At 36.2% G+C, this 26,232-nt stretch overlaps 1 protein-coding gene across 4 annotated transcripts; it reads right to left on the bottom strand.

Annotated features, from left to right (window-relative positions):
• Window positions 1–1,699: 1,699 nt before the first annotated feature.
• pik3cd (phosphatidylinositol-4,5-bisphosphate 3-kinase, catalytic subunit delta) lies at window positions 1,700–24,807 on the bottom strand. Of its 4 annotated transcripts, none has more exons than XM_026200011.1 (23): window positions 24,481–24,807; window positions 23,077–23,251; window positions 22,245–22,473; window positions 21,387–21,604; window positions 19,093–19,272; window positions 16,117–16,272; window positions 14,452–14,541; window positions 12,684–12,902; window positions 11,151–11,247; window positions 10,832–10,962; window positions 10,686–10,736; window positions 10,289–10,456; window positions 9,442–9,563; window positions 8,996–9,139; window positions 8,807–8,906; window positions 8,062–8,240; window positions 7,504–7,604; window positions 7,303–7,381; window positions 6,825–6,992; window positions 5,376–5,499; window positions 5,040–5,185; window positions 4,554–4,686; window positions 1,700–3,475 (listed from the first exon to the last, which is right to left on the bottom strand). In XM_026200011.1, the coding sequence occupies exons 2-23, from the start codon at window positions 23,215–23,217 to the stop codon at window positions 3,341–3,343; spliced, it is 3,111 nt and encodes a 1,036-aa protein (XP_026055796.1). In that variant the 5' UTR covers window positions 23,218–23,251; window positions 24,481–24,807; the 3' UTR covers window positions 1,700–3,340. The 4 variants fall into 4 exon arrangements, with proteins under 4 accessions (XP_026055796.1, XP_026055795.1, XP_026055794.1 ...); XM_026200010.1 differs by having other exon boundaries at window positions 23,077–23,248; XM_026200009.1 differs by having other exon boundaries at window positions 24,468–24,806.
• Window positions 24,808–26,232: the final 1,425 nt, after the last annotated feature.

Below are 26,232 nucleotides of genomic sequence, written 5' to 3'. Positions count from 1 at the left end.
TTGTTGTTTGTTTGTTTGTTTCAGTAGCCTATAGCTACTTTGTCTAAAAAGCACTTTGGTGTACTCTTACGTGCTTTTGATTGCATTCTCCAGCTATTTTCTGATGTAACATTATCACTGATATCTTTTTCTCTCTATAAATACTGTAGCAAAAGAGACATTTAATGGGATTTTACAGTTTCATGATTGACACAAACCTTACACAGCATTACTCGCCTCCTTAATAGCTTAACCATAAAGTACTGCTATTCAATAATTTGTAGTTTGCAGTTGTATATACAGTGTGATCATGACAGGTATTATGAACCCATTGCAAATCCAGAGAGTATAGGAACTGTATTAAAGAGCTTTGCTAAAATATAATAAGCTTTTAAAATAAGCCTGACTGGGATTGCTGTTTCTCTGGATTAAATACTGATTGCCGTATTACAGAAAATCCTTCCACTGAACTAAAATGGAATTCATTGTTCTTACGGTTATCATCAGTTTCTATGCCCTAGTCTCAGAGCATATGTTACTGAGAGTTTCCCAGCAGTCTCACACTGGGAAAGCCTCGTTTATCACTCATTACACAATAAATATTGAAGTCCCATGCAGCTTCCACTTCCCCTTTCATCTCAGTCTTATTTTCACTGTGTATATTTCTCCAACACGCACAATAATAACATTCGAATGCTGATCAGACGTATTTAACTTCCTGTCCCACACTAGTCTGAATTCTGGAAATTAAGTAGGGCCAATTTGGGTAAATCATCCACATTGTGACAGCCACCTTAAAGTAACAGTTCATCCAAAAATGAAAATTTGCTAAAAACGTACCCAACTTCAAGCCATCCAAGATATGCGTTTGTTTCTTCATCAGAACTGATTTGGAGAAATTTAGCATTACATCACTTGCTCACCAGTTGATCCTCTTGCAGTGAATTGGTGCCGTCAGAATAAAAGTCCTATCAGCTGACAAAAACATCACAATAATCCACATAATTCCTGTGTGTCAATGATTGTCTTGTGATGTAAACAACAACAAAAAAATTCAAAAACAAAATAAATCCATTTATAAGGCATTTTTTGTTAAACCATCTCTTTTGGCTAAAATAGGAGTCTGTTATCCATAATAAAAAATCCATCGCCTGCTGTTCTCTCACATTAAAATCCACTAACATAGATGTTTTTAACTGTTTTGAACTATTTTCTCTTATAAACGGTGCTTGATCTGTGCACATCTCTCTTTTGATTCAGATTAAACTATTTTTCCAACTATTTTTTCAGAGCGCAATATTATACAGGAAGCATAGTTAAACACTTTGGATTTGTTTCTTACAAACAAACAGCTTTTCACTTCACAAGATGTTAACTGATTTACTTGAGTAATGTGGATTAGTGTCTTTTTATCAGCTGTTTGGACTCTTATTCTGACGGCACCCATTCACTTCAAAAGATCCATTTTTGAGAGCAAGTGATAAAATGTTAAATGTCTCCAAATCTGTTCAGATTAATACACAAACTACATCTACATTCAAAGATGGCCTGAGGTGAACTACTCTTTTAAATGTAAAAAAGAAAAAAATGCACCAATTTATTATTTTCCTCCTTCAGATGCCAACTACATAGACAGCTAGAAGTCTGGCTCCTTTCATTGCATTTGTGCATCTATCAAAAAAAACACTTATTTAACAAAAACAAATAATAAACCCACAAATCAATTTCATAATCAATAATTTATGGCAAAAATGAGAATGAATAACACACTTCCATAACTCATAACACCTCTGAAAACTTCATAACAAAGCAGTAATGTTTAAAAACTGAAACAATACATTAGTAAACCGAGAAATTCAAGATCCTGGTGTTTCATACTGTGAAATGACTAAAGCTCATGGTACACAGTCAAAAACAAAATGAAGGCTTGGACAAGACCACAGCATGAGAGGTACTCGGTTAGTAGTCATCAATACCTACACCAATGCTAAAATCCATTCATCATGTCAAAGTTATACCTCTGTGCACTAGTCTTCCTTACATTATTAAAATTATATGCATTGGGTGTTAGTAGAACTTTCATATATATATATATATATATATATATATATATATATATAAAGATGAGATGGTTTTAGCTTTAAATATCTTTTAAAAATTCACATTCTAGGGGACATTTAAAGATTCAAAATAAACAACACTTTGAGAAAAATTATCTTCATGAATCAGGTAGCAGTGGATTCAGTTGGAGAACACTGTGGTGATACATTCTGGAGTTAATTAAGGTTTACTGGAAGAGAAAACACAAGCTTGACTGACTCTATATTCAAAATAGGCACACGATTAACAGCGCATTGTTCTACGGAGCAATAATATTCCACTTTTGCCCTGATTTATAGTACAGTAGTACTAGGCATACTGTACATCCTTTGCACACATTTCACTGAACATAAAGCAAACTCTTTGGACACGACTTCAAGATGGCTTGTGTCTTATCCCGAAGGCACAGAGAACACCCCACAAATACAAAATATTTAAGGCTCATTTCTACAATTGACATACAAAATGTCTTCTTGTGTACACCACTATTCAAAGGCTTTCGTGATGAACAATTTTCCTATTACACAAATCATTCAAATGAAAAAAAAAATAATACTGTTTTAAGGAATGTTAATGTACGTATGATACACTAAAGAATATGTACAACCAAACGCCTTCATGTAAACAGAGGAACAAAAATCTTGAAACAAAAATGTAAACCGTATGAAAACACATTAAGCACTTTCTTCTCCAGAACAGAAGTCAATCATGCTGTACAGTTAGAAATGATAAATACATTAATCTCACTCGCTCTGAGCTTTTCTCTGTGCAGGTACACAAGTGTGACAGAAACAAACCAGTGATGCTAGTTAAATTAGTGGCACGCCAGCAGTTTGTTAAATTAGTAGCTTCGATCCCCAGTGCATTGTGTTGCAAATACAACATGTATCTGAAATGACTCTCATTTAAAGCAGTATGTTTCACTAAGACAAACGTATAGAATTATTCACTATTACGTCACAGATGTAAACATTCGCTGAACAGCTGTTGATGTATACTGCCCTGCAAAGGCAAAACGCAGTAACTTTTTGAACCAAATTCTGGTTTTCAAACACAAAATCTAGTCGCATTTGACCTATGATATTAGTCCTAATTCCGTTTTAACAAACCGTTTAGTTGCTGCATTTTGCCTTTGCAAGGAAGTATAATGCCATAAATGCTAGTCAGCATTGCAACATATATTGTGTTCAAAGCTGCATTGGTTTAAATCAAAACTCAGCATCAAGAGGGTTTCAGTGGGTCTCCTGTGATCGAGTGCCATTTATCTGTTATCTTTGGCAAAAGTGTGCATCATCCAGTTCACCTTGGTCTTCCAGCTCTCTCGAAGAGCTTCATTAAATTTCACTTTAAAGTTCTTCAGTGCTTCCTCCTCAGATTTCCCCAGTGCCAAAGAGTCCTGTGAGAAAAAGAACAATCCAATAGTTAACCCAAAGATGAAAATGTGCTTAATTTTCTCACCACCAGGCCACCCAACAAGTAGATGTGTTTGTTTCTACATCATGACGAATTTAGAAAAATCTAGCATTACATCACTTGTATAATAATGGATAATCTGCAGTGAATGGGTGCCGTCAGAATGAGAGTCCAAACAGCTCATAAAATCATCACAATAATCCACGCAGTAATTTGTGGATCACAGTATTTCACAGTAATTCACACCACTCCAACCCATCAAATAGCATTTTGCAAATCTAAAAACTGCATTTTGTAAGAAACAAATCCATCATTAAGGGGTTTAACAAAATACCCGTCCATGACAACACATCCTCCAGTGAAAAATCCCATCCACTGTTGTCCTCTCACATCAAAATCCACCAATATGTTAGTTAGGACTGTTTACATGGTACTTGTAAATAGTGTTTGATCTATGCATATTTCCCTCCTGATTCAGAAAAAGACAATAGAGGATTATTTTAGAGGAGTTTAGCCAGAAGTTAAAAACATCTCGAGGAATTTGTTTCTTACGAACACACAGCTCATGTTTTTATCAGCTGTCTTAACTCTCATTCTGACGGCACCCATTCACTGCAGAGGATCCATTGGAGAGCAAATGATGCAATGCAAAATTTCTCAAATCTGTTAAGATGAAGAAAATGTTCAACAAATATAAATGTTTGGGTGAATCTTCCTTTTAAAGGGACAATTCGCCTAAAAAAAGTCATAGTTTCGTCTCTCTATTTTTTGTCCATGCTATATTTACTATATCATATAATATCTTTGGACAAAACTCTTCAAATTACCTTTTCCTGTGTTCCAAAAAAACAGAAAGTAATAGAGGTTTGACAATGTGATGACAATCTTTGGGTGAACTCTATTTGAAATATTATAGGTAACGTTTTTGTTTTAGCCTTGCTCTAAAAATAAATCTCATGCACAACAGTGTCTTCAGATGTCCTCCGTGTGGATTTGATATTTCATGCTTGTAAAGCACTAGAGAAACTGCAAATATCACCCATCTAATGGGCAATTCTTACCTTGAGATACTGGATGTCTTTGGAAGAACTGAGCTCAGGGAGTCCTGCAGCTTTCATCAAGGCAAAAAGATTCACAAAAAGAGTCCCATTCCGGCAAAGGATTTTATAGGCTTGTTCGCAGTACTCACGAAACCTGGCAAAGATAAGAACCCATGAACTCTTTCCTTGTTCAGTTATGCGTTTCACATTTCCTCTTTCCTCACAAAACCTTCCTTCCATTTATTAGCAGGTTACATATAAATGTAGTCTGTCAAGGTTATTAGCAGTCAACAGTTTCCATACATTACAGAGGAATGTAAAAAATGCTTTCTTCTGGAAGCCTTCTTAATACTACTTTTTGTGTGACAGTTTTGATAAATGCAGCTGATAAAAATGCAAGTATACTATAAAAAAATGGTTATAGTTTAAAAACAAAACACTAAATCAAAGTCGGAACTAGCTAAAATAGCTTTGTGGCATTAAAGTTAAAAAAACATATGTACTAACCGCTCAAATTTCTCACTGTTGTTGGTCCGTCCCTCCTGGATTACATGGACAAAGTCGTACGTCAGAATGAAAGGCACACGTTCTCTGTTGATCCCAAATTTGCTCTTAAAGTTCCCCAAAAAGTGCCCGAAGTCTATATGGAATAACTGCAAACAATACAGAGAAAATCTCATGCATTACTTAAATTACCTACTAAATTCAAACCTGACAATGACAAAATGGCACAAGTATATGAAATAGGATAAGTGCAACCCATTCTCATATGAATGGCTGGTGCCATCTTGTGATACAATTTATGATTACACAGCACTGCTAGGGCACTGAGTTCACTCTCACCTGACCCGTTTCCCTGATCATTATATTATCACTGTGACGGTCCCCTATTCCCAGAACATATGTGGCTACACAGTAGCCAGCGCAGGAGAGGGTGAATTCCTCAATGGCTTGATCCAGTTTATCCCTGGAAAATAAAATAAATCAGGTTTCAATTCATAACCCATTGCCATCCCTATTTTCCTATTTGCTAACTCATTAACACACACATGTACTATATGTGTGGATATAAAGATATAATGTATATTACATGTTAAACATTTTCTGCTTTGTTTCTGTCTGATCATTTTAAGTCAGTCACTCTATAACTCACCCGAGACATTCAACATTAATATTGCCTGGTGAATGTGTAATGTGTCTTTGTGTTTTAAGCCTCTTGCCACATTAGCTCAGATAAAGTAAATGCAAAAAGAGGGTAAAAACTAATATTATAAAAATAATATATGCGCATACTGGCAAGCTGGGTAAAAGATACATATGCACCTCAGACACACATATGCTCAGCAAATAATGCACTTCTTTATGTATCCTGTCATGCAACATTAAACCAAAATGCAAAATGAAAACATCAAACAACATCATCCAATCAGCAAGCAGTGGTCAGGACCTATAATAACGAGTGTCCCATACTTGGTTATTCCTTACAATATAGCATAACATTTACAGTAAGTGGACAACCAGCGAACAGAACTGGATATGTCCACAGGGGGCATATATCTGTTTCCGACAAGCCATCAGCCTTTTCAGTTTATTGCAAACTAGTTTCAAGAGTTCAAGAGGTCATGTATAAACAGGATACTTGAAGAAAATCATGCAAGCATCATAGTGAGTAGCTGGTTAGCCACATACGCTTAACCAAAAGTAGTTTTGTTAGTTACCTAAAAAGGTCACACAGAAGTGAAATAAGGATCAGTCATGTCCGCAAGTACACTATGAATAAGTGCTGATGCTGAAGGTTAGTTTTGACCCCAAAAAGACCCCAACACTCAGACTTCTCTAAACCAGTGCATTTCTGAAAAGGTCATTTTGTCCCATTCTGACAGGATCGACAATTGCTAAAGGAAATTGTTACACAATGCAACAAACGTTGTGGTTTCTTCTTAGTGCTCAGTTTGTATACTTAGCTGCTAACACAAAAAACAACATGCACATCAAGCCACTTTGGAAGAAAACACCTGCCAAGAACAAATGAAATTGTAAATGCAGCATAACGTGGGGCAGATTTACTCCACTGCTGCAACTTCTGCAAACAAAGTGCATTTGTAGTTTCATATAAACCAAAAGGTCAAATGAGCCAAAAGAACTTTAACCCTGAGAGTAGAAAACAGCATGCATGGCTCATGCAAAATCATCAAATGATGCCAGATTGGTTGGCTACACTACACTGGCTCGCAGCGTTCACACCACACGGGCTGTGGTGCAGTGAAAGTTAATAGAGAGAGTACTGCTCACCCTGGGTTTTTAGATTTGAGCCAGTTGAGAAGAGCGTCCTTGTTGAAGGCAGCGGTGGCTGCACTGTTGCTGTTGTTTCTCTGGATGTTGGCGATAGTGTCTGAGTTTTTCACCACCTCGATGAGACCCGTTTTGTTCCCGGTTGACAGGCATCCGTAAGGCAGCATTCTGGGACCCAACAAATAAACTTTAGCAGTCATGATTTATTTATTAATGTATTTTTTACAGAATCTGTCTCTGTATCTAAAATAAAATAAAAAAATGGATTTATATTTATTCATTTATTTTAAACATAATTTTACATGCACACACACACACATATATATATATATATATATATATATATATATATATATATATATATATATATATATATATATATATATATATATATATATATATATATATAGGCACTTATTTGCATCACACATTTTCTGCTAATTGATCATCTGGGTGGAATAAAGTTAACTATACAAACCTGAGGTCAAGACCTTCTTTTTTCCACAAAACATCCATTAGCTCAATCATCTGAAGGGTTAGCATGTCCTGCCGGAGATCTAATAAAAGATATAATTGGCAAAGTCTTTTTTCCAGTCACTAATTTATAAAAGTAAAAAATGAGGGGGGATCTTCAATGCAAGCAACAACAAAAAGTGTTAGCACGACTTTTTGTCCATACCATCTCCATTTTTGAAGATAATGCCCACATGATCATATTTGTTCTTATACATCAGCCACAGAGGTTTCATTTTGGAGTCCATGAACTTACACTTGTCTGCACTGAAACAAAAAAGATTAGCATCAAGAAACGACACACGTACACAATGGGTTGCAAAACGAGCTTTGTTTTTGCTTTCTGGTAACTGCTTTTACGTGACTTGTATGCAATGCACCAGATCATTTAGCGGGATTACTACATTCAAATGATTGCATCATGTCGTAGATTCAGTTACAGCTTAAAAACCTAAAACGACCAATGAAACCTTAAAAAAAAAAAAAAAGGCATAATGAGAGGTTATTCAAAAAGTGTTTTGCACAATCATTCCAGTTATCGCAAAATCTACATTGCTAAATAACACCATCTGTAGGATGTTAACCAAAGAAATATCATTTCTTAACAAGCGCTGATGCAACAACCTCTAAAATCACTCAAGATATGTTATTTTATAATAAATATGAACTGTATTTAAGAGACTGCATTATAAATCTACTTTATTAACATGCATGTGAATGGTACCATAGTTCACATAGCACGATGCTTGGATTGAGAGGAGAAACGACATCCGAAAGCGCTTCCATGTACGTGTCCTGTTTGATGCACACTTTCATGTCCTCTGTAGTCTGGACCCTGGTTGCCTTCTGACTGCCTGATTTCACAAAGTCATTGAGAGCCTTCATTTTATTCAGAGCCTCATTCTGTAGGAGACAGAGATAACAAGTATGTACTGTGTGCAAGTACATTCAAATCCATATGCACACACATTAAATTTGGAGATAAAACTGGACTGAATTAAAGCAGTACGCTTGGTGTGATAATCAATATTTGAGAAGGCATGTAAAAACAGCTGCAAACTTTGAGCAGCGTAGAGCAGTTCCCTTTCTTTCCAGTGGTCTGGTTATTATTAAAATTTTTAAAGAAGATGAGTTATAAGCACAGTCACTGTCGCTGCAAAGAAAAACATATTCCAGCACCCTTTGTGCTTACTTGCTATATTTATACACGTACATTTATGTGGCTGAACAAACTGGTGTTTTTTACAAGAAGACACACAACACAATGTGACAATTACCAGAACAAGTAACTGTAAAAAAACAAGTCAAGTGCTAAATTTGGGCCCTAAGTGTCAAAAAGGGCCCCGGAAAACAAAATGCAAGAAAAAAACAAGTCGTTTTACATTAGGTTAATAAAGATGCATCACAGTACAAAAAAAGGTGCTAGAAATATGTATTTGCTTTTTGCATAAGGAATAAATGCAACAAACCTGCTTCATCAAGCTCTTGATGTGAAAGATGCTCCCACGACAGTACGCCTCCAGAATAAGTCCAAATCTCAAGCTGACTGAGGGCACATGCATTTCTGACCTTTAGAGAAAGCAAAAACAAAGCCTAAATCACATTGAAAGGAATTGGGGCGCACTGCTGTAGAGCACTATAAGAAGATGGCTTTATACCTGAGGTGCCAAAACAAGAAGTGACCGATTTTCTTGTTGGCCAGGGCTCGCTTTAGCAAGAAACAGGTCAAGTCACAATCCAGGTAGGATTCATACTTCAGAACCTGCACCAGTTGCAAGAGATACTGAAAAAGCTCGTCATCACTGTTGAGGAAAAAAAAGAACTGTTAGAGGAGTAATTACATATGAGCAGTTTTTAATAAAGATGAATTTGAATATAAACCCCCTCGTAAATATTCAGACAAGGCTTTCTTGACATGCAAATTAAATATTAATTATTGCAATTATTAATAAAATACCTGGAAGCACTTATTAGAATATCTCTATAAATGTTAATTGTTTTTTTTTTCCTCTGATTTTGACACATATGCATGACAGTGCCTGTGCATTTTTTTTTTTTTATTCTCAAGAGCAGGTGTTGATTATAGAGAGGCAGTGCCACCCACCGCAAGTTGCTGAGGCAGCGGATGGTGAAGGAGCGGACATGAGGGTCAGGGAAACTGTAGTCCAGAAGTTCTAGAGCATGTATAGCAGGCAACTCTGGCCATTTCCGTAACAAACCAACCATCTGAGAAAAAAAAATAAAATACACTGAGAGGGAGTGTACAACAGCCTCACAAGCCATTAAGTTTAGAAGAAAAGCACTCAGTGGTGGTAAAGATGTGTGAAAGATGTGGTACAATGAGCAAAAACAATCCCGAAGAAGGAAACTGAAACAATGTTATCAGTGTTGTCAGTTATTTCATTCAATTTAGAAGTACTTTTACATTTTTATAAAAAAAAAAAAAAAAAAGGATATATATCAATTATTTATTTTGTTTTGCTTTTTTGACACTTGCTTGATTCTGCACTAACCATACACATGCAAAAACGAGTCAAATAAATTAATATAAAAATGTAAATGTCAAAAGGAGTACATAAGATATAGGCTACAAGGAATTATTCAATTATTTTAAATGTGCCTTTTAAATAGTATTTTCCTTGAATAATTAACCCATTGTGTCACGTTCTGGTCAATTTGAACAAGAAAGGATCTTCATTTGCCTGAAAATGATCACATTGGATATCAGCTTTTGCGTAAATGTTACCAGAATTGCCATTGACAAAAACAATTTAATACAGGATTTGGGGATTATATAGCATAATTACAAGCAATTTTAAAATGGCTGGTCGTTTTTGACACAGGAACACCAGAGTAGGTACAATTCTGGGTTTTTTTTAGAAAAGCAAAAGGGTTACATTTTTCAATGTCTAAAAATAATCATATCCCGAGGAACTAGTGGTTCCACATACCTGAGCCACGTCCTCGTGTTTGTTCCACTTAGTGATGAGGAGGAGTTTGGGGAGGCTCTCTGGGTATCGCCTCCTCACCTCTACACGTAACTTCCACAGAAGCTCCTTCTCATCCTCAAAGAACTCGGTGTAGTTTTTATTGTCCACAATCTCCCTCAGTTTCAGGTTCTGAAAGAAGACGATCACATTTGTAATAGATTAAAGTTTAATAAAGTCGTTTAATGCTTTCAGTTCTAGTGATATGAATCAATCACTGGAAACATTCAATGCTTCAGCAAACCACAACTCTTTAACGGTGCTTTAGAAGTACAGGCCCTAATGTAGCAACCATTTCCATCTCATGACTGACATATCTGCATGGTTCTGGTCTAACAGACCAATACATTTGATTTCTTACCTCTTCTTTTGTAGCAACAACTTTTTCACCATTCATACCCAGCTCATTTAGCTGAAAACAATAGAAGATAATGACTGAGCATTTCCATAAAGCGTACAGACATTGTGAGAAGTGTGCAAGCATTAAGGAGAACCACAAAAACTCACCTTTTCAATTGGAGGATAATACAGGGGGTGTGGTCTGATGTTGGGAAACCGAATCAGGAGACCAGCCGTGCTGTCAATGTTTGGATTTTTCTCCACAGTGCCCATAGGATTCAACAAATCCCCTTTATCGTCTAAAAATAAAACAATTGAGCTGTTAAAACCTTAACTGAGGTCCCTGATATGAAATAACCAAAAATAACTCAAAATAAGACTTCAAATTCACTCCTGTGATTTGCAGAATTCCTAAAATAACTCAACCAAAGCTCATGCTAAAAGAAGCAGCTGTAAACAGCACAAGCTACTGTTCATTTTAAAGTACCTGGGACTGATGGCCACGTGGAAAGGGAAAATTCTCCAGTTTTTAGCTGGTCCTTGTAGTCAAATACCATCGTGTTAACCCAGGCCAACGGGCAATCCTGTGGAAAGAGCGATCATCTGGAGGTTTATTAACCATATTGGCATTACACAATAGTCATTTAACGTGGGAGAGGTGATAACTGTCTAAACAGCGCTGTACACTAATGCCTCTGTTGTGGGAGGTGACAATTCAACTGACTAACCAAATATTCCAGCCACAACAGCAGTGATTTCCAACATACCCATAAAACAGATACTTCCTGTGTATGATTGAAAATGTAGTCCAGTTGTCAAGTTAAGTGCTTCTATTTGTAGACAGACATTACTGCAATCGATCGTTTTTTTAGAAGCGCTGTTTGTGAAAATTGTGCTGTTTGTTAAGAGATTCAAAACTAATCAAACAAAAGGTCAAAATAATGCATTAAAAAAATGAATGTTGGTTGCAAATAGCAGCCCATTTTCACAATGTTTAACTAAAAATGGTTTAAAATCGAACCCAGTTCAATTCCACATAACAATTTAATGTTGCCTAAATCAACATAGTAACGTTAAATATAAATCAGAAGAAATTATTTTTATTTTTTTTATTAAATTAAAAGATTATTGTAAATAAAAGTTTATAAAATAATGTATAATTCATAATCAATTTTAAAACAGTTTACAAAAAATATTTAGATTTATTTTAAAATCTTAAAAAGTTAATCAATTTATAATGAACTGAAATTAACATTTAATTTATTATTAATTATACATATTTTAAATACAATTTCATAAAAAAAACTAAAATTCATAAAGAATAAAGACTACAGAATAATTTACATAATTAAAAATATAATTTTATAGCTGTTTTTCTATTAACCTGCCTCAAAAAGGGAATATTTAATCAGAATCTAGAGATAAACAATACATTTAAATTTCAAGATGGTCAAATTTGGGTTTCCAGCAGAACTAGTACAATGTAAGTATAACAGAAGGAGACCCTTTTTGGTCTCTTTATGTCTCACACCCATGTGGACTTCTTCTCTAGTTCGCTGAAAGAGAAGTAACACTGAAAGCAGAAGTGGATGCGTTGGTGTTGCTAACACCAGCCCACCATACACACACACTGACACCTGGGAATTTCAACACGGCACCTTCAATCGACACCGCAAGCTACATGACAGAGACAGGGCCACGAAAAGGCATGCTGGCGAGTTCTGATTTGACACAGTAGCTGCTCTGTCCTAACATTTAACTTGGGTTACTCACATTAAGCAGGCAAGGGACCACAACATCCTGTTATGAGGGTTTAAATATTATTGCATCATGCTGATTATACTTTCAATAGTGTGTTTTGTGTTTTTTACTTGGAAACAACATTCACTGTGAATGTGTTCACAGCAGCCATGCATGTCAAACCCTCCAAGTATAGCATCTGTTAGGTGTCTCATCTCTCTTCAGTCAGTGTGTTGGTTGCTAAGTGACTTGTTTGCTGTTGAAATGAACTGAAACATACCGCTCTTTTGTTTTTCTTCTTGGTAGGACGCTTTTTGGTCTTCTCGATGACGCCGTAGAGGGCAAAGCAGAGGCGGCTCATTCGAGGCAGGTCACTCACGCTGATGTCAAACACTAGTTTCTGGTCCCATACGGGTTCAGAGCAAACACCGACCTCATTACTGATCACAACTTTGCACAGGAGCTCACTGCCATGGAAGAGACCAGCCTGAACCACCAGCTGAGACAAAAAGAAAATGATTGCACAGCTGAAAATTTGTCCCAAAACTGCCTTAAGAAGAAGGAACTTACTTTAATTTGAAAATAAAAGAATGAATGAATGAATGAAGTGAGTAAAGTATGAGGAAGTTAATGAGTGTCTGGCATAAAAAGCATGTTGAGTAACTTGATACACTGGACAGTTGTCACAAGAAATACATGTTTTTCTCTAGAAGTGGTTTCTTCTGAAAAAATAAATAAATAAATAAAAAAATAAAAAAAATAATATATATATATATATATATATATATATATATATATATATATTCAAAAACTTCTTACATTAACTATATTCTAGAATTTATAATTATAAAAATTTTATGTTTGTGAACTCTGTCCTCTGAAATTACTATATACTCATTTTAATATACTTAAAATATTAAAGATTTCAAATGAAAGTTTGAAATGTGTGTCCTCAGGACAAGGGCATTTTTCGTAAACACACGTTTTAAATGTTTTCATTTCATACAGTTGCTTGAGAAACATTTTATATATAGTTTCTTTCAGAATTGTTTTACTATTTAAAGGCCTTCCCTTTGTTACAACTCTTACAATATAATAATGACAAAATATTAACATATTAAAGAACCTGTATATTTTTTTTGTGAACAATAATGGAGACATTTAATAGAAATTAAGTGTGTGAAAAAAGTAAACCAGAACTTAAGCTTTATCCATTTAGCTCAGTCTTAACTGGTTTTAAAACTTGCAGTTTTCACTTACTAGAGCACAGATAAATGTGTAAAAGCTTCCTTAAAGACTAAAACTGAGAATCTGGCAAAGAATAAGACTGATAAACCCATTAAAACAAATCAGAGCTCTGTGGCAAGAGACAGGCTAAAATTGCAGAACCATTAACATTTAGAATAAAGTGAACAGAATAATATGAACAATGAAATGAAAATGTGTTTAGAACATTGTTCACACGAATCATGTCAAACTCATGTCAAAATATCCTTCTAACATTGCGAGTTCCTTTTCGAAAGCCAGAAATTATTTATTTTTTAAAACAACTTGCTGCGAGGGAAAATGACATGAACGTTTTTGCATGATAAAATGCTTTGTCATGCAAACATATTTAACACCGTTCACCACTGCAATAATTGTTCCCCGGGCTAAATGAAAAAAAAAAAAAAATCTACATGCGTTTCTCATGAATTTTTTAAAATAGAAACAACTGTTCAATGACTGTTGACTTCTCCGACAAGCAAAAAAGGAGATGCAAGCGGTGAACATAAGCAACAGTGCTGGCCTTTTCTAAGAATCTAGGCCCAAGAGAGAGCCGTAAAGCCAGATAGACACTCCCCACTTCCTGTTTTGATGTTTCACTTAACCGCTTCTGATGAATTATGGGAAATATGTGGTCAGGGTCACATGACCACAGTGTTCATGATTTCACCCCTCACTACCTGCCACAGTTGAAACACTAAACAACATGGCACTCACATCCTACTAACAATATACAAATGCAGATAAACAAACAAACAAGTAAACAAAAAAAGCAGTTTTACCTTCATGCCTTCATCTGCATTCACTCGGCTGCCCTGTAGGAGGTATATATAAAAAGGCTCATGGATAGACCATAGCGAAGAGGTGTTTTGCTGTTGAGAAAAGAAAAAAAGAAGTCATTTAACATTTGAAACATTTTCTTCATCATAGGTTTCTATTTTCATTGCATGCTAACAAACAAATGTGCCAGCATGCTTGACAGTTACAGAGAAACCAAAACCAAACAGCAGAATGAGGAACTAGCACGAGTGTGAATCTAATGTTGTGAAGGTATACCAAGCAGTTCGCTTGGTTCAGTAACATCTTTCATCAAATGGTATATCACGTACATCGACCACAGGAGTAACGCACATACTTAGAAGTGTTGGGGAAGTTGATTTGAAACAGCTACCGGATTAAAATTGTAGTTAGCTACACTACTAGCAGCTAATCAAACAGATACTGATTTTTACAACATTTTCTCTGCAACAAAAACATTGAGGATCTGAAATAAAATGGCTGCATTAAATGTATTAGATAAATATAGCTAATACATTTACAACAAATACAACAACAAAAAAAGAAAACGCCTTTATATAAACGTGTTGAAAAATGGCGACAAACAGCTATATTTAACTAGATTACTTTATTAAATTAAAAAAAGGCACAGGGACGTCAGTTTCAGTGAATCATTACTTAACCAGTCTATTTAAATAAACTCTCTAATTGAACAAATTCACAACAAAGAAACATATTTCCCAAAACAACAAGGCAAACATTAGCAATGAAGCGTTTTGTCACTATACACCTCTTTGTTGGAAAATGTCAAAAATATATATATATATAAAAAAAAAAAGACAAGACATTATTTGTACGAAAACCTAGAAAAAATGTACAAGCAAGAAAGCTCACCCCTAAACTTAAATTTTGGTATGGCATAAGTAGATTATACAAAAACAAGTGCTGTCAAACAATTAATTGCATCCAAATGATTTTTTTGTGTGTTTAAATAATAAATATACACAGTGCACGCACATATATTATGTATATATAAAACAGACACATACAGCATATATTTCGAAAATATTTACATGTATATATTCATATTCATATAATTTGTAATATATATAAATATATACAAATATAAACATAACTTATTTTTCTTAAATATATACATGCATGTCTATTTATATATATACTTAATAAATATACACAGTACACACACATATATTATGTAAACAAAGACTTTTATTTTGGATGCGATTAATCGTTTGAAAGCACTAGATCATAAAATATTATATCATACAAACTAGCCACCAAAGTGTGAAATAGTTACAAACTGCCATGACAGTGTGTTCGAAAATGTAGCTTTTCAAATGTAACTACTGACAAGTTAATTAAAACTAGCTTGTAGAGTTGCTATAATTAATTATTTACATTTTTTTCACATTCCGGAAGGATATACATACAACTAGCAAGGAAGAATCTCTTTATGCTCCATCTCATTAATTCAAAGCACTTCCATGAAGGGGTCATAGATGATCAGAAAGTCATCATGGGTAAATGATTGCGCATTGCAAATCGAGTTCACAGAGGTTGAAGTCTACAACACAGGCTACAAGAGAAACATGACAAGTAGTTCCCCTGTTAATAACAGATCGTGTTCCGGTGTAAAAGTGTCTTCTCACCCTTTTCAGAGGCAGTGGGGGCGGTTTGGACTGAGCACGAGTCCTGGACACCTGGTTACTGAGGCCACCCTGTTCCTCCTGGTACTTGATGATGGCTGAATGATGAACCATGGTCAGGTGTGGGGTAATGCCTCCATGCAAACATGAAAAGATATACTGCAAGAGAGGGAAAAAAGAAAAAAATGAGCTCACATGTTCGAGACACATTGAGTTATGGTGCTCATATGGGAGACGCAAGTCCATATCTGGCTTTCTTCCCATTATTCTTGTCATTTCTCTATAGCTGGGTGGTATATCAAGTTTGTATTTCACCCAACTTGAGCGATATCTTAAAATTTGATCTTAAAATTTTTCAGTGGACGATATCTACAGTGAAACATTGCGAATGCAAGTGGCACGGCGCAACAAAATACTATAGAATGACACCACATCCCCAACAGTAAACTGCTGCCGCATTCCATTTATGACATTTTGACACAAATATACAATTATTTTCAACTGTTGTTTCGTTGCGTCCAGTGTAGACAGTCTTTAGCTTATGCAGCGCGACACCACACGATTTTTCGCGTCCGGTATAGACACTGTGTAAGGAGAGATGACAGAGGACGAAGCCATCACGATGGATGATGACATCGTCTATCAGCCCAACCCTAGTTTGTACGATATATTCATATATTTTTAATAGACGACATGGTGTGAGGCGGTACCACCTATATCGATATGCAGTACAGGCGGCAGATCCTTTTCCTATTTAGTGCCCACACTCTGTATCTGTATCTATAATATACCTAACACTGTTCGGGAGGCAGACACACTGTCCGTTTAAATTTACATTAAAGACCCATCCCTTTAACCTGGCTTACACATAACACATTTCTATAGCTAATTTCCGTTAAAAGATTGTTAAGCTGCCTAATTGGGTCAACCAGAACTAGAAACACTTCCAATAACACACAATGTACTTGTTACATCAAAAGAAGAATGGCATCTGTGCTAATATTCGTTATTATTCTGAGGTCACCACAGCCACCAGATCCAGTCTGTGTCCAGATCAGATGGTGGTCCAGCATCTAGAGACCAGGACAACTAGATAAGCCCCAGAGACAGTTCACCAGTGAAGACCTTGTCTCCTAGACGGCCATCGGGACAACACCACAGAACCAGATTAGTCCTCTGCACAATCTAACTTTGCTGCAGCATGGATCAACCTGCTGGTTCATCTGGCCAAAGGGAGAACTGCCCCCTGACTGAGCCTGGTTTCTCCCAAGGTTTTTTTCTCCATTCTGTCACTGATGCTGAGTTTTGGTTCCTTGCCGCTGTCACCTTTGGCATGCTTAGTTGGGGACACTTAATTTTCAGTGATATCGTCGATTGCACAGATATTATTTAAACTGAACTGAGCTGGATGATGGCATCACTGAATTCAATGATGAACTGCCTTTAGCTGAAATTTTATGTTTTCTTTTATCCTTTTGCATTGACACACTATTTTCCCATTTGATACTGTAAAACTGCTTTGACACAATTTGTATTGTTAAAAGTGCTATATAAATAAGGGTGACTTGACAGTAGTTTGACACGAGTGCATCTGTATAATAGCAGTAAACAGAGTGAGCTGCTGTGGGGAAAGTGCATTATCCAATTTTCACTAAACATTAGACAAGCTTTGTATCAAGGGCTTTAAAATAACTGGTAAGATATAGTTAACACATATAGTTAAAAAGTAGTTCGCCCCATCAGATGCTCTGACAGACTCATGTGCTGCTGACAGATAAGATACTCGTGCTGTTTAATGCATTTGAGATGTGCTCTTTTCCTCATAACTTACATTTCACAAGTTTTACAGGTATTCTCTATCTGTGAATGTTATAAATATTGCCATTTTGCTGTCAGGAGCCTTTTGCATGCGATTCTCCACTAAACTTCACAGACTTCAGTGAACGAGTGCATCAAACAGAGGGTGCACATTAGATTAGGAGTGCAATAATTGTGCCATATGTAGAATTTTAAACCTACAAGTGTATTTCATGATAGCACATGGCTGTAATGGGGTAATCAAAAATAAAATGCAATTTATCTGTGCTCTTGCTTATTTACTTTCATTTTTAGTTTAGGTAATTGAACTTATGCCTTAAAAAGCTTTATTTTTGTGATTTTAAATTGTAATGTTACAATGTTAGAATGTAATGTGCGTTTAGCCCCTTCTTTGCACATAATGGATAGCATAGCCTACTTTCACTATAATTGTTTTCATAGCCTTTAATATAAACATTATTTTAATAGACAAAATTGGTTTGGATGTATACAAATAAAAATAAATTGTAATAAATAAATAAATTAAATAAAAAAAATATATTTGAATCAAAATAGAAAATGTAGAGAAAATAGAGATATATACTGTATATATACTAGATATATACTAGATATATACTGGCCATATCGCCCAGCCCTAAATTTCTCCACCATCAAAAAAAAGGACAAAAGCCCTAAAAACTCTTAAATAAAAAGTGAATCAGATCAGAGACACACAGCGAGGGATGGAAATTGTAGCCGATGTACAGATGGTTTTATCAGTTCCTGTTTTCCAAAATGTACACTATAAAGACCGGACCAGATCCAGTACTCCTGGACTAATCATCATCAGATCCTGCGGCCTGTTCATTTAGGTAGTGTAATGCAGCTGAAATCACATTATCCTCAATGTAGTAGATGTTTTAAAGGCTGGTAGAGATGTCAACAACTGTTATAGAGCCATGAAGTCCTACAATCAATTCAAACCAAGGCCTCTGAAGACCCTGTCAAACTTTACATTGCAGCAAAATGGAATATATATGTATAAAAATTTGCAAAACAATAGGACAGGATTTAAAAGTATTTGTTATTTTTTTTTAAAGTCTGAAAGTGAGGTGCTTTCATATAAATTTGAAAGAAAATGTAGCTGTGAAGTCGAGATGATGTTGTGACTTTCAGACTTACTTTAAACTGGCAGAGTGGATATTCTCCATAAATGAACTCCAATCTCCCGTTAACCTGAAGGGTGTAGTCCTCTGGCTTCTCCTGCCTGGCTGCTCGGAACACGGTGGACTTCTTTCTCAAGGCGCTCCGTTTCAGAGCGATCGGCAGGTCATGTGGATCTTGCTGGAGAACGAAGGTCTCCTACAAAGTAAAAATGTGAAATGCATAACCAAGGGGTCCAAAACATTGATATTATTTCATTAGAAAAAGAGTAAAACTCCACAATATAGGCTGAAACTATAGAATAAGTCATTACTATAATAGAAAAACTAAATATAGATACATTTAAGGTCAGTAGATTTGTGTTTCAGTAGGGATTAAATTAATATAACATGACAGTAAAGACATTGTAGATTTCTATTTTGCATAAATGCTTTTACCAAAACTTTTATTGAGCAAATAATACCCCAAAAAAACCACATCAGAGTTACCATACAAATATTAAGCAGCACAACAAAATATAACATAACAAGAAATGTTTCTTTAGCAGTAAATATGCATATTTCTGAAGGGCCATGTGACACTGTGGGCCCTATTTTAATGATCTAAGCGCATGGTTTAAAGCGCACAGCGCAGGTGCACTTAGGGCGGGTCCGAATCCACTTTTGCTAGTTTAATGTCGGGAAAACAGTAGGCATGCCCAGGTGCATGATCTAAATGGGTTGTCCCTATCCTCCTAATGAGTAATTGGTGATTTTTGGGTGTAACGTACAATAAACCAATCAGAGTTTCATCTCCTATCCCCTTTAAAAGCCAGATGTGCTTGCGTCATGACAGATTCATTATTTACATGGAGAAATGTAATTTATAATTTGTAAAAATGTTTCTGTGATGCCATGTGTCCCTGTGTGTGTAATAAGCAAAAAAAAGTATATGCGCATTGTGCACCCGCCAATAGGCGCATATTACTAACGCGCACTTTAAATAACTAAAGACTTTAGACCAGCTTTGAGTTGGTATGTGGTGCAGTCAAGTCAAGTCAGCTTTATTTATATCGCGCTTTAAAAAAAATACATTGCGTCAAAGCAACTGAACAACATTCATTAGGAAAACAGTGTGTCAATAATGCAAAATGACAGTTAAAGGCAGTTCATCATTGAATTCAGTGATGTCTATTTTCAGTTCCTCAAAATAGCAATGCACCAACAATGCGCCTAAACACACCTCTATTTCAGACCAGCACGCCCATGGGCGCAAATCCATTTGATATTTAACAACGCGGCGCAGGACGGGAAAATGTGAACTGCGTCGGGCTGAAACTAGCAATAACACCTGCCTTGTGTATCTTTAATGATACTGAAAACTCAACTTTGCAAACACAGGACTAAATTACATATCAGACTATTTTCGAATAGAAAACTGTTTTAAGAGACTGCTCTCAAAAAGACAAAAAAAATATTTACCCCAAACATTTGAATGGTACTGCATAATAAAACATATAGAAATTTAGCATCTAAATATATTCAATAACTGAGAATGCAGGACTGCCAAGTTGATTGAGAGTGTCGGGAGACTATGCTTTATGGTATCGGGTGATCATGGTTGCCATGATTCTCATTTCCATGGTAACAGCGACTTCTCTGGGGTCTTTGAATAGTTTGTTATGAAAGGGGTCCTTGGTTCAAGAAAGTTTGAGAAAACATGCTCTAGTTATAGTAAAAAAGCAGAAAACTCCCTCATAATCACTGATGCGCATAGGACCAGGGTTCACTCACTACAGTATGATTAATTACTCATAATGTGATTGTTTTTCTCTGCAAATGCGGTGTCGAAACAGTCTGGCTTTTGATCCATGTCATGCATTATAAAAACAAGTGTTGCTGGAGGTTTTTTTTTTTTGCACGCTTCAGACTCATTACAAGGTTAAAGATCACAGGTAAATAACATTTGTGTTGAGGGGGTGGGGGATTGACAGGCAACACAGCACATATAAATACTATCAAAGGCTTCACTCTGGAAAACTGGGTCAGTCTGAGAGCCATGTGTGCCTGCAGATGCTGCAGTGACATCATCACCGTGTAAACGTCTCCTGACTGTTACCATTTGTGATATCAAAGGCAGAAAATATGTCAGTCTAAAATTAGACTTTTGCATGAGGATTAAATAGTCAACGACTACATAACATGCTGCTCATTTCACATTATTAGCACAAACAGAAAGCAGATAAATAGCATTATACCAAAGGAATGCATTCCCAGAAAGCATAACAGAATGATATATTAACATGAACTCATGTAAAATTTGACTTCACTCACCTCACTGCCCTCAAACTTCACATTGACTAAAATCTTTTTGACGCTGTGCGATTTCGCCACTACAGAGCACGGCTCCAAGTCACACGGGAAGTTGAACTCCATCCACGGTTCCCAAGGCAGCATCTGACGCACCTGAGCATGCTCTTCACAAAACGTCCGCATTTTTGTTCGGAATTCGTTCATCTCATGGTTCTTTTGGGAGTCAAATTCATGATGACCTGTGGAGAAGGTTTTTGGTCATTTAGAACTAAGTCAGAACAGTAAAACTGCACTGTCAACATTCATTACAAAAATACTACCAATAATAAAACTCTCCGAGACACAAAAAATTGATCTGTTCTAATAATGTCGATATATAAGCAGGGAGGAAGAACAACACTAAAAGTGAGAAAAAAAAAATCCAATGAATCATATAATCATGCGTTTTTAGGACAGCAAAATTAAAAGGCTTAAATTGACTTTTAAAAGAGAGAAGAAATACCTCCCATATCTAGTTGGCCAACATCTAGGCTATTTTGGTGCAAATTCATCTAGATGCGAGTCGAATTGTGCAGAAGGCAACATGAACAGATTGCATGACCATCCTCAAAAACCATTAACAAAACTACCCAAGATAATAAAAGACTATCTCAAAAAGGGGAAATGATCAAAACCAAGAGACATTTAGAAACTAGACTTTCCGAATCAGGCCATCATGTTCATCGTTTTTTTTTGTTTAAATAAACAAATTCTTCTTTAGTGCTGAACAGCTGCCAAAACTGTATAATTCTGCTGCAGCGGTGAGAAAACGCTAAGCTGCTTCCATTGGGAGCCGCCCAAACAGCTCTGAGCTCAGCTGATGACCGGTGTGACACAAACCTTTTCCTATAAGCAGATTGATCTGGGTGGTGATGAGCTTCTCCACTCGGTCGCCTTCCCGGGCCACCAGCCTGAGAATTGGCATGAATGGCTGAACATCACACAGGCGGCGCTGCTCGTCTTCCAGCTCCTCCCGCTCTGCGGTCATGTTGATGCAGGTGAAGACATAGGCGTCAGGGTCACTCAGGGCACTGAACAGAGGCTCGTTCCTGGCATTCTTCCACACCATCTAACGCACATGCCACAAATCAAGACTTTAATGTGGCCAGTGGATTTGATTGCAGTTGATTCCTATAATTCGATTGCAGAGAATCTAATACCAATATATGCTGTGTTTTGAATGATGTTACCCAGAATATGGTACGGGCAGGTTCCCTGAATATCACAACCAGTAAGACTTCCTTAGTTAACCAGCTTCACTAGAAAAACCATGCATGTAGTGGTGGTGAACATCACGCCTATAGTGGTCTACCAGCACAGAAATAGTCTTCTAAGCAGGGAAGTCTTTAACCTGTTCATCATCAGTAGCGTGACAGATGTTTTACTAAGCGTATTGATTGTATTATTGTGTGCTAATTCATCCATTCGGTCAAGTACTTTTTTTTTATTTTTTATTGAGAACCAAGCATTTCGTACAAACAAGTGTACATAAAACAAAACACGTCAGCGGTATATAGAAAATAACAAGCAGGGGGGAAAAAAGTATAAAAACATCTTAAACAATTGCATTCCTTTCAGTTTCTCATTCCAAACAGTCCATGTTATTTGTCAACTACCCATTTCTGCAAATTAGCATGTTTGGTGTTTGCATGTGATCAGAGGGTCTCCTCACCTTCTTGATGGTACTAATGGTGTCACTAGCTGAAACGGGAAATTTGAGGTAGATCCCCGTGGGGAGGAGGAACTCCATGTCGATCTGTTGCCGACCCTCCCTCTCCCACACATCCTGCATGCCGTAGACCCCCGGCGGCATGGTGCAGGAAGCTCATCTACAGCTGACCCCACTGCTGGACACAGATAGATGTTTACAACGGATCAAGTCGTAGAATAATGAACATGCATGAAGTGCTTACTAGCTGTTACAACCCACTGAACCAATTACAGGGGAAGGGAGTGAGCTCAAGACGCTCAATTAATATTCAGCGAGAAGAGAGAGAGTGTGAAACATATGCTGCATAATAAATAATTTTTAAGACACTTTGTAAAAGTGCAGCACATGCCCTTTAAAAATATATCATTTATATTATGATTAACATTAGTTTATAATGAATACAGAATACTTGTTTCTATCATCACAACGATATTTTTGTTTTTACAAAATATCATAATACTAAACCTCAAGAAGTACAATTAAGACTGTTAAAAGAGAAAACAGAAATATACTACGTTATGTTGCAAATGATTATAGAAAATATTATTTGATTGTCATTTGTTATATAGATTATATTTATTTTTTAATGGGTTAAAGATTTCGAATGTCCTATGCAGCGTATTCATACTTCATCTCCTCTCACAATGTATATTTTATTTTATAAAATATTTATGTGCAATATAACATTGCACAATGGTTTGTATCAACCCAGTGACCTGCAAAAAAAAAAAAAAAAAGCTGTGCATACTAGGGTATATAATACAGTCAAAACAAACTAAAATCAATCTCTAGTATAGGCAGACATTGAATTGCATGAATTTGTATATATGCACTGTACAATACAGTTATACTTTACGTTATCAATGAAAAAAAATGACAACTGAAAAATCTATTTAGAGCAGATTTCAATTGCAATTGATCATCAACAGAAATTATTTTGTTCCCGAAATGAGATTTTGCATTATATCGTATTAATCAATATCTTGTATCATATATGCTATGCATGTGTCTGAAGCACACACTGCAGCTCTTGTGATGAATTGTCGGACTGTCTAGGGTTACAAAACCGGCCGGAGGGCCAATATCCGAGAAACGTGGCGCACATAATCTCACATCAACATAACATTTTCACAAATGTTGTACTATATTTTAAATTACGCGTCTGTCGAAAATATATGGTGTATATAAAGTCGTAGCGATTAAAAATAGCACATTATTTATGATGCATTTTTAAAATGGCAGGTGTCAACATATTTTTGCCTAAGCCACCATGAATAAACATCTGCTCGTTCCATATTCTCGTGATTGGGGAACATGAAACAAAATTTGACAATGTGACAGCGCGAACTTACCTTCAAGACTCACCGATAGTTCATTTCTCCATCTTCAGAATCATCGATGCTCCTTTACTTTGACACTGAAAATGTATATCTTCCTGGCGCGTGTATTTCGGTCCGCGATCAAGACGCCAGTATTTGAACAGTCTGAAATGACAGCAGAAGTGTTAATAATCCTTTAGTGATTGGAGGTGTTAAAGTGACCGTCTGCACTGCACGTTCAGCACCGCGGTCCTAACTCGTAGGGATCATCGACATAATTGTGTAGTGTAGTGTCTCTCTCGCTCTATCTCTCTCTCTCTTCCTTTCTCGCGCTCACTTGCTTCCTCCTCCTTTCTCTCTCACGTTTTCTCCCTTGTTGTCATTCATGCACAATGCTGACAATAAAAATGTCTGCGTGTCATGAAATCTTTCATTCAGAGAGAAAGTGAATGATTATGTTTGGAGAAAACGTTACAGTTTTACGATTTACGACCTTAAATTATCTGGCACCCTTTTATCCATTTAATATTTTTTTATGATTTTAACTTTCATACACGTAATAAAAGTCTGCACTTTTCGGAACGGTTTGAAACAATATTAACGGTCCCTAACTCTTCCTCGGCACATCACCGTCTGGCTTCCTCTGCTTCTGAGGTCTGTTTCCACTCGCGTGACATGCTGCATTCATTTAAAAACAGTCTCTGTGATTACTCAACTCCCCTCAGTCATGTTTATGCATTATGATCTATAAATTCGCGGTAATAAATAAAATACAATCCACATATGTGGTTTGTTGTTTCATCCCAGTGACTCGAATCTTTTGAATATGTTTTACAAGAAACAATTTACGCTTGTTACGGTTACGAGTGAGTCACTGAATCATTCACTCAACCGATTCGCAAAAGACGTTTGGTCACGTTTCAATTAATGTGAAAAGCGTATGGTCGTTTTATACGATCATAGTTCTTCAGCCACTTTCTCTCATTGTTGTGAATGAGACTGAGGAAAATTACTATTTTCGTTCACAGTTGCTCAAAATATCATCACATGAGCCCTGTTTCAATGCTGAGTCTTGTTTAGACGACTGGTTCACTCTAGGGGGGCGTATTCGTTAGTAAGTACAACCAATGAGATGCTCCGTTAAAGCCCTACTCGAATGCTATTGGCTCATGTTATAGTCAGTCTTCGAAGGTGGGCGGTATCACGCTAGAATTCTCTTAATGTAAAAAAATGTAGAAAGGAGTCAATTAAATTGTATGTTCAAAAACATGTTAAAAAACGATTAGTTCACAACGGACCTGTAGTTCGGAGCATATTTGCAACTATTTTCTGACACCAGCTATCATGTGATATCTGTAAGTTAAATACTGTACATAACACGCTGAATTAACTTATTATTTCCTCATTTTAAAATAAAACCGGTCAGACGTGTCTTCCTGTGAGAGAGTAAGGAAGCTCTAATTCTGAATGATGATTATGGGTCCATAGGGAAGTCACTTAAAAGCACCAGTCATTCAGTCAAATAAAGCTGTCTGCTTTCAGCAAGGATACGTCTAGTAAAAGGCTATTATTTTATTCCTGAGAACAAATTATAAAGCTTTATAATGCACTAATATATAAAAAATACATATCCTGTAAACCAAATGCAGCAAAATCTCTGGCCCATTTGTGAAACCACCATTGAACCCAAGACCTGGAACTGCATGTAATTATTAGCCACATACTGTTTAATCATCTGCATAGACATTTTAAGGTCTTCTTTTCAGCCATCTGAAAGACTATAGTGGTGCTGTGATGA

Source organism: Carassius auratus, chromosome 23, assembly GCF_003368295.1.
Source record: "Carassius auratus strain Wakin chromosome 23, ASM336829v1, whole genome shotgun sequence".
NCBI lineage: Eukaryota > Metazoa > Chordata > Actinopteri > Cypriniformes > Cyprinidae > Carassius > Carassius auratus.
Note: the sequence above shows the minus strand (reverse complement) of the source record. Positions and strands in the feature narration are given on the sequence as shown.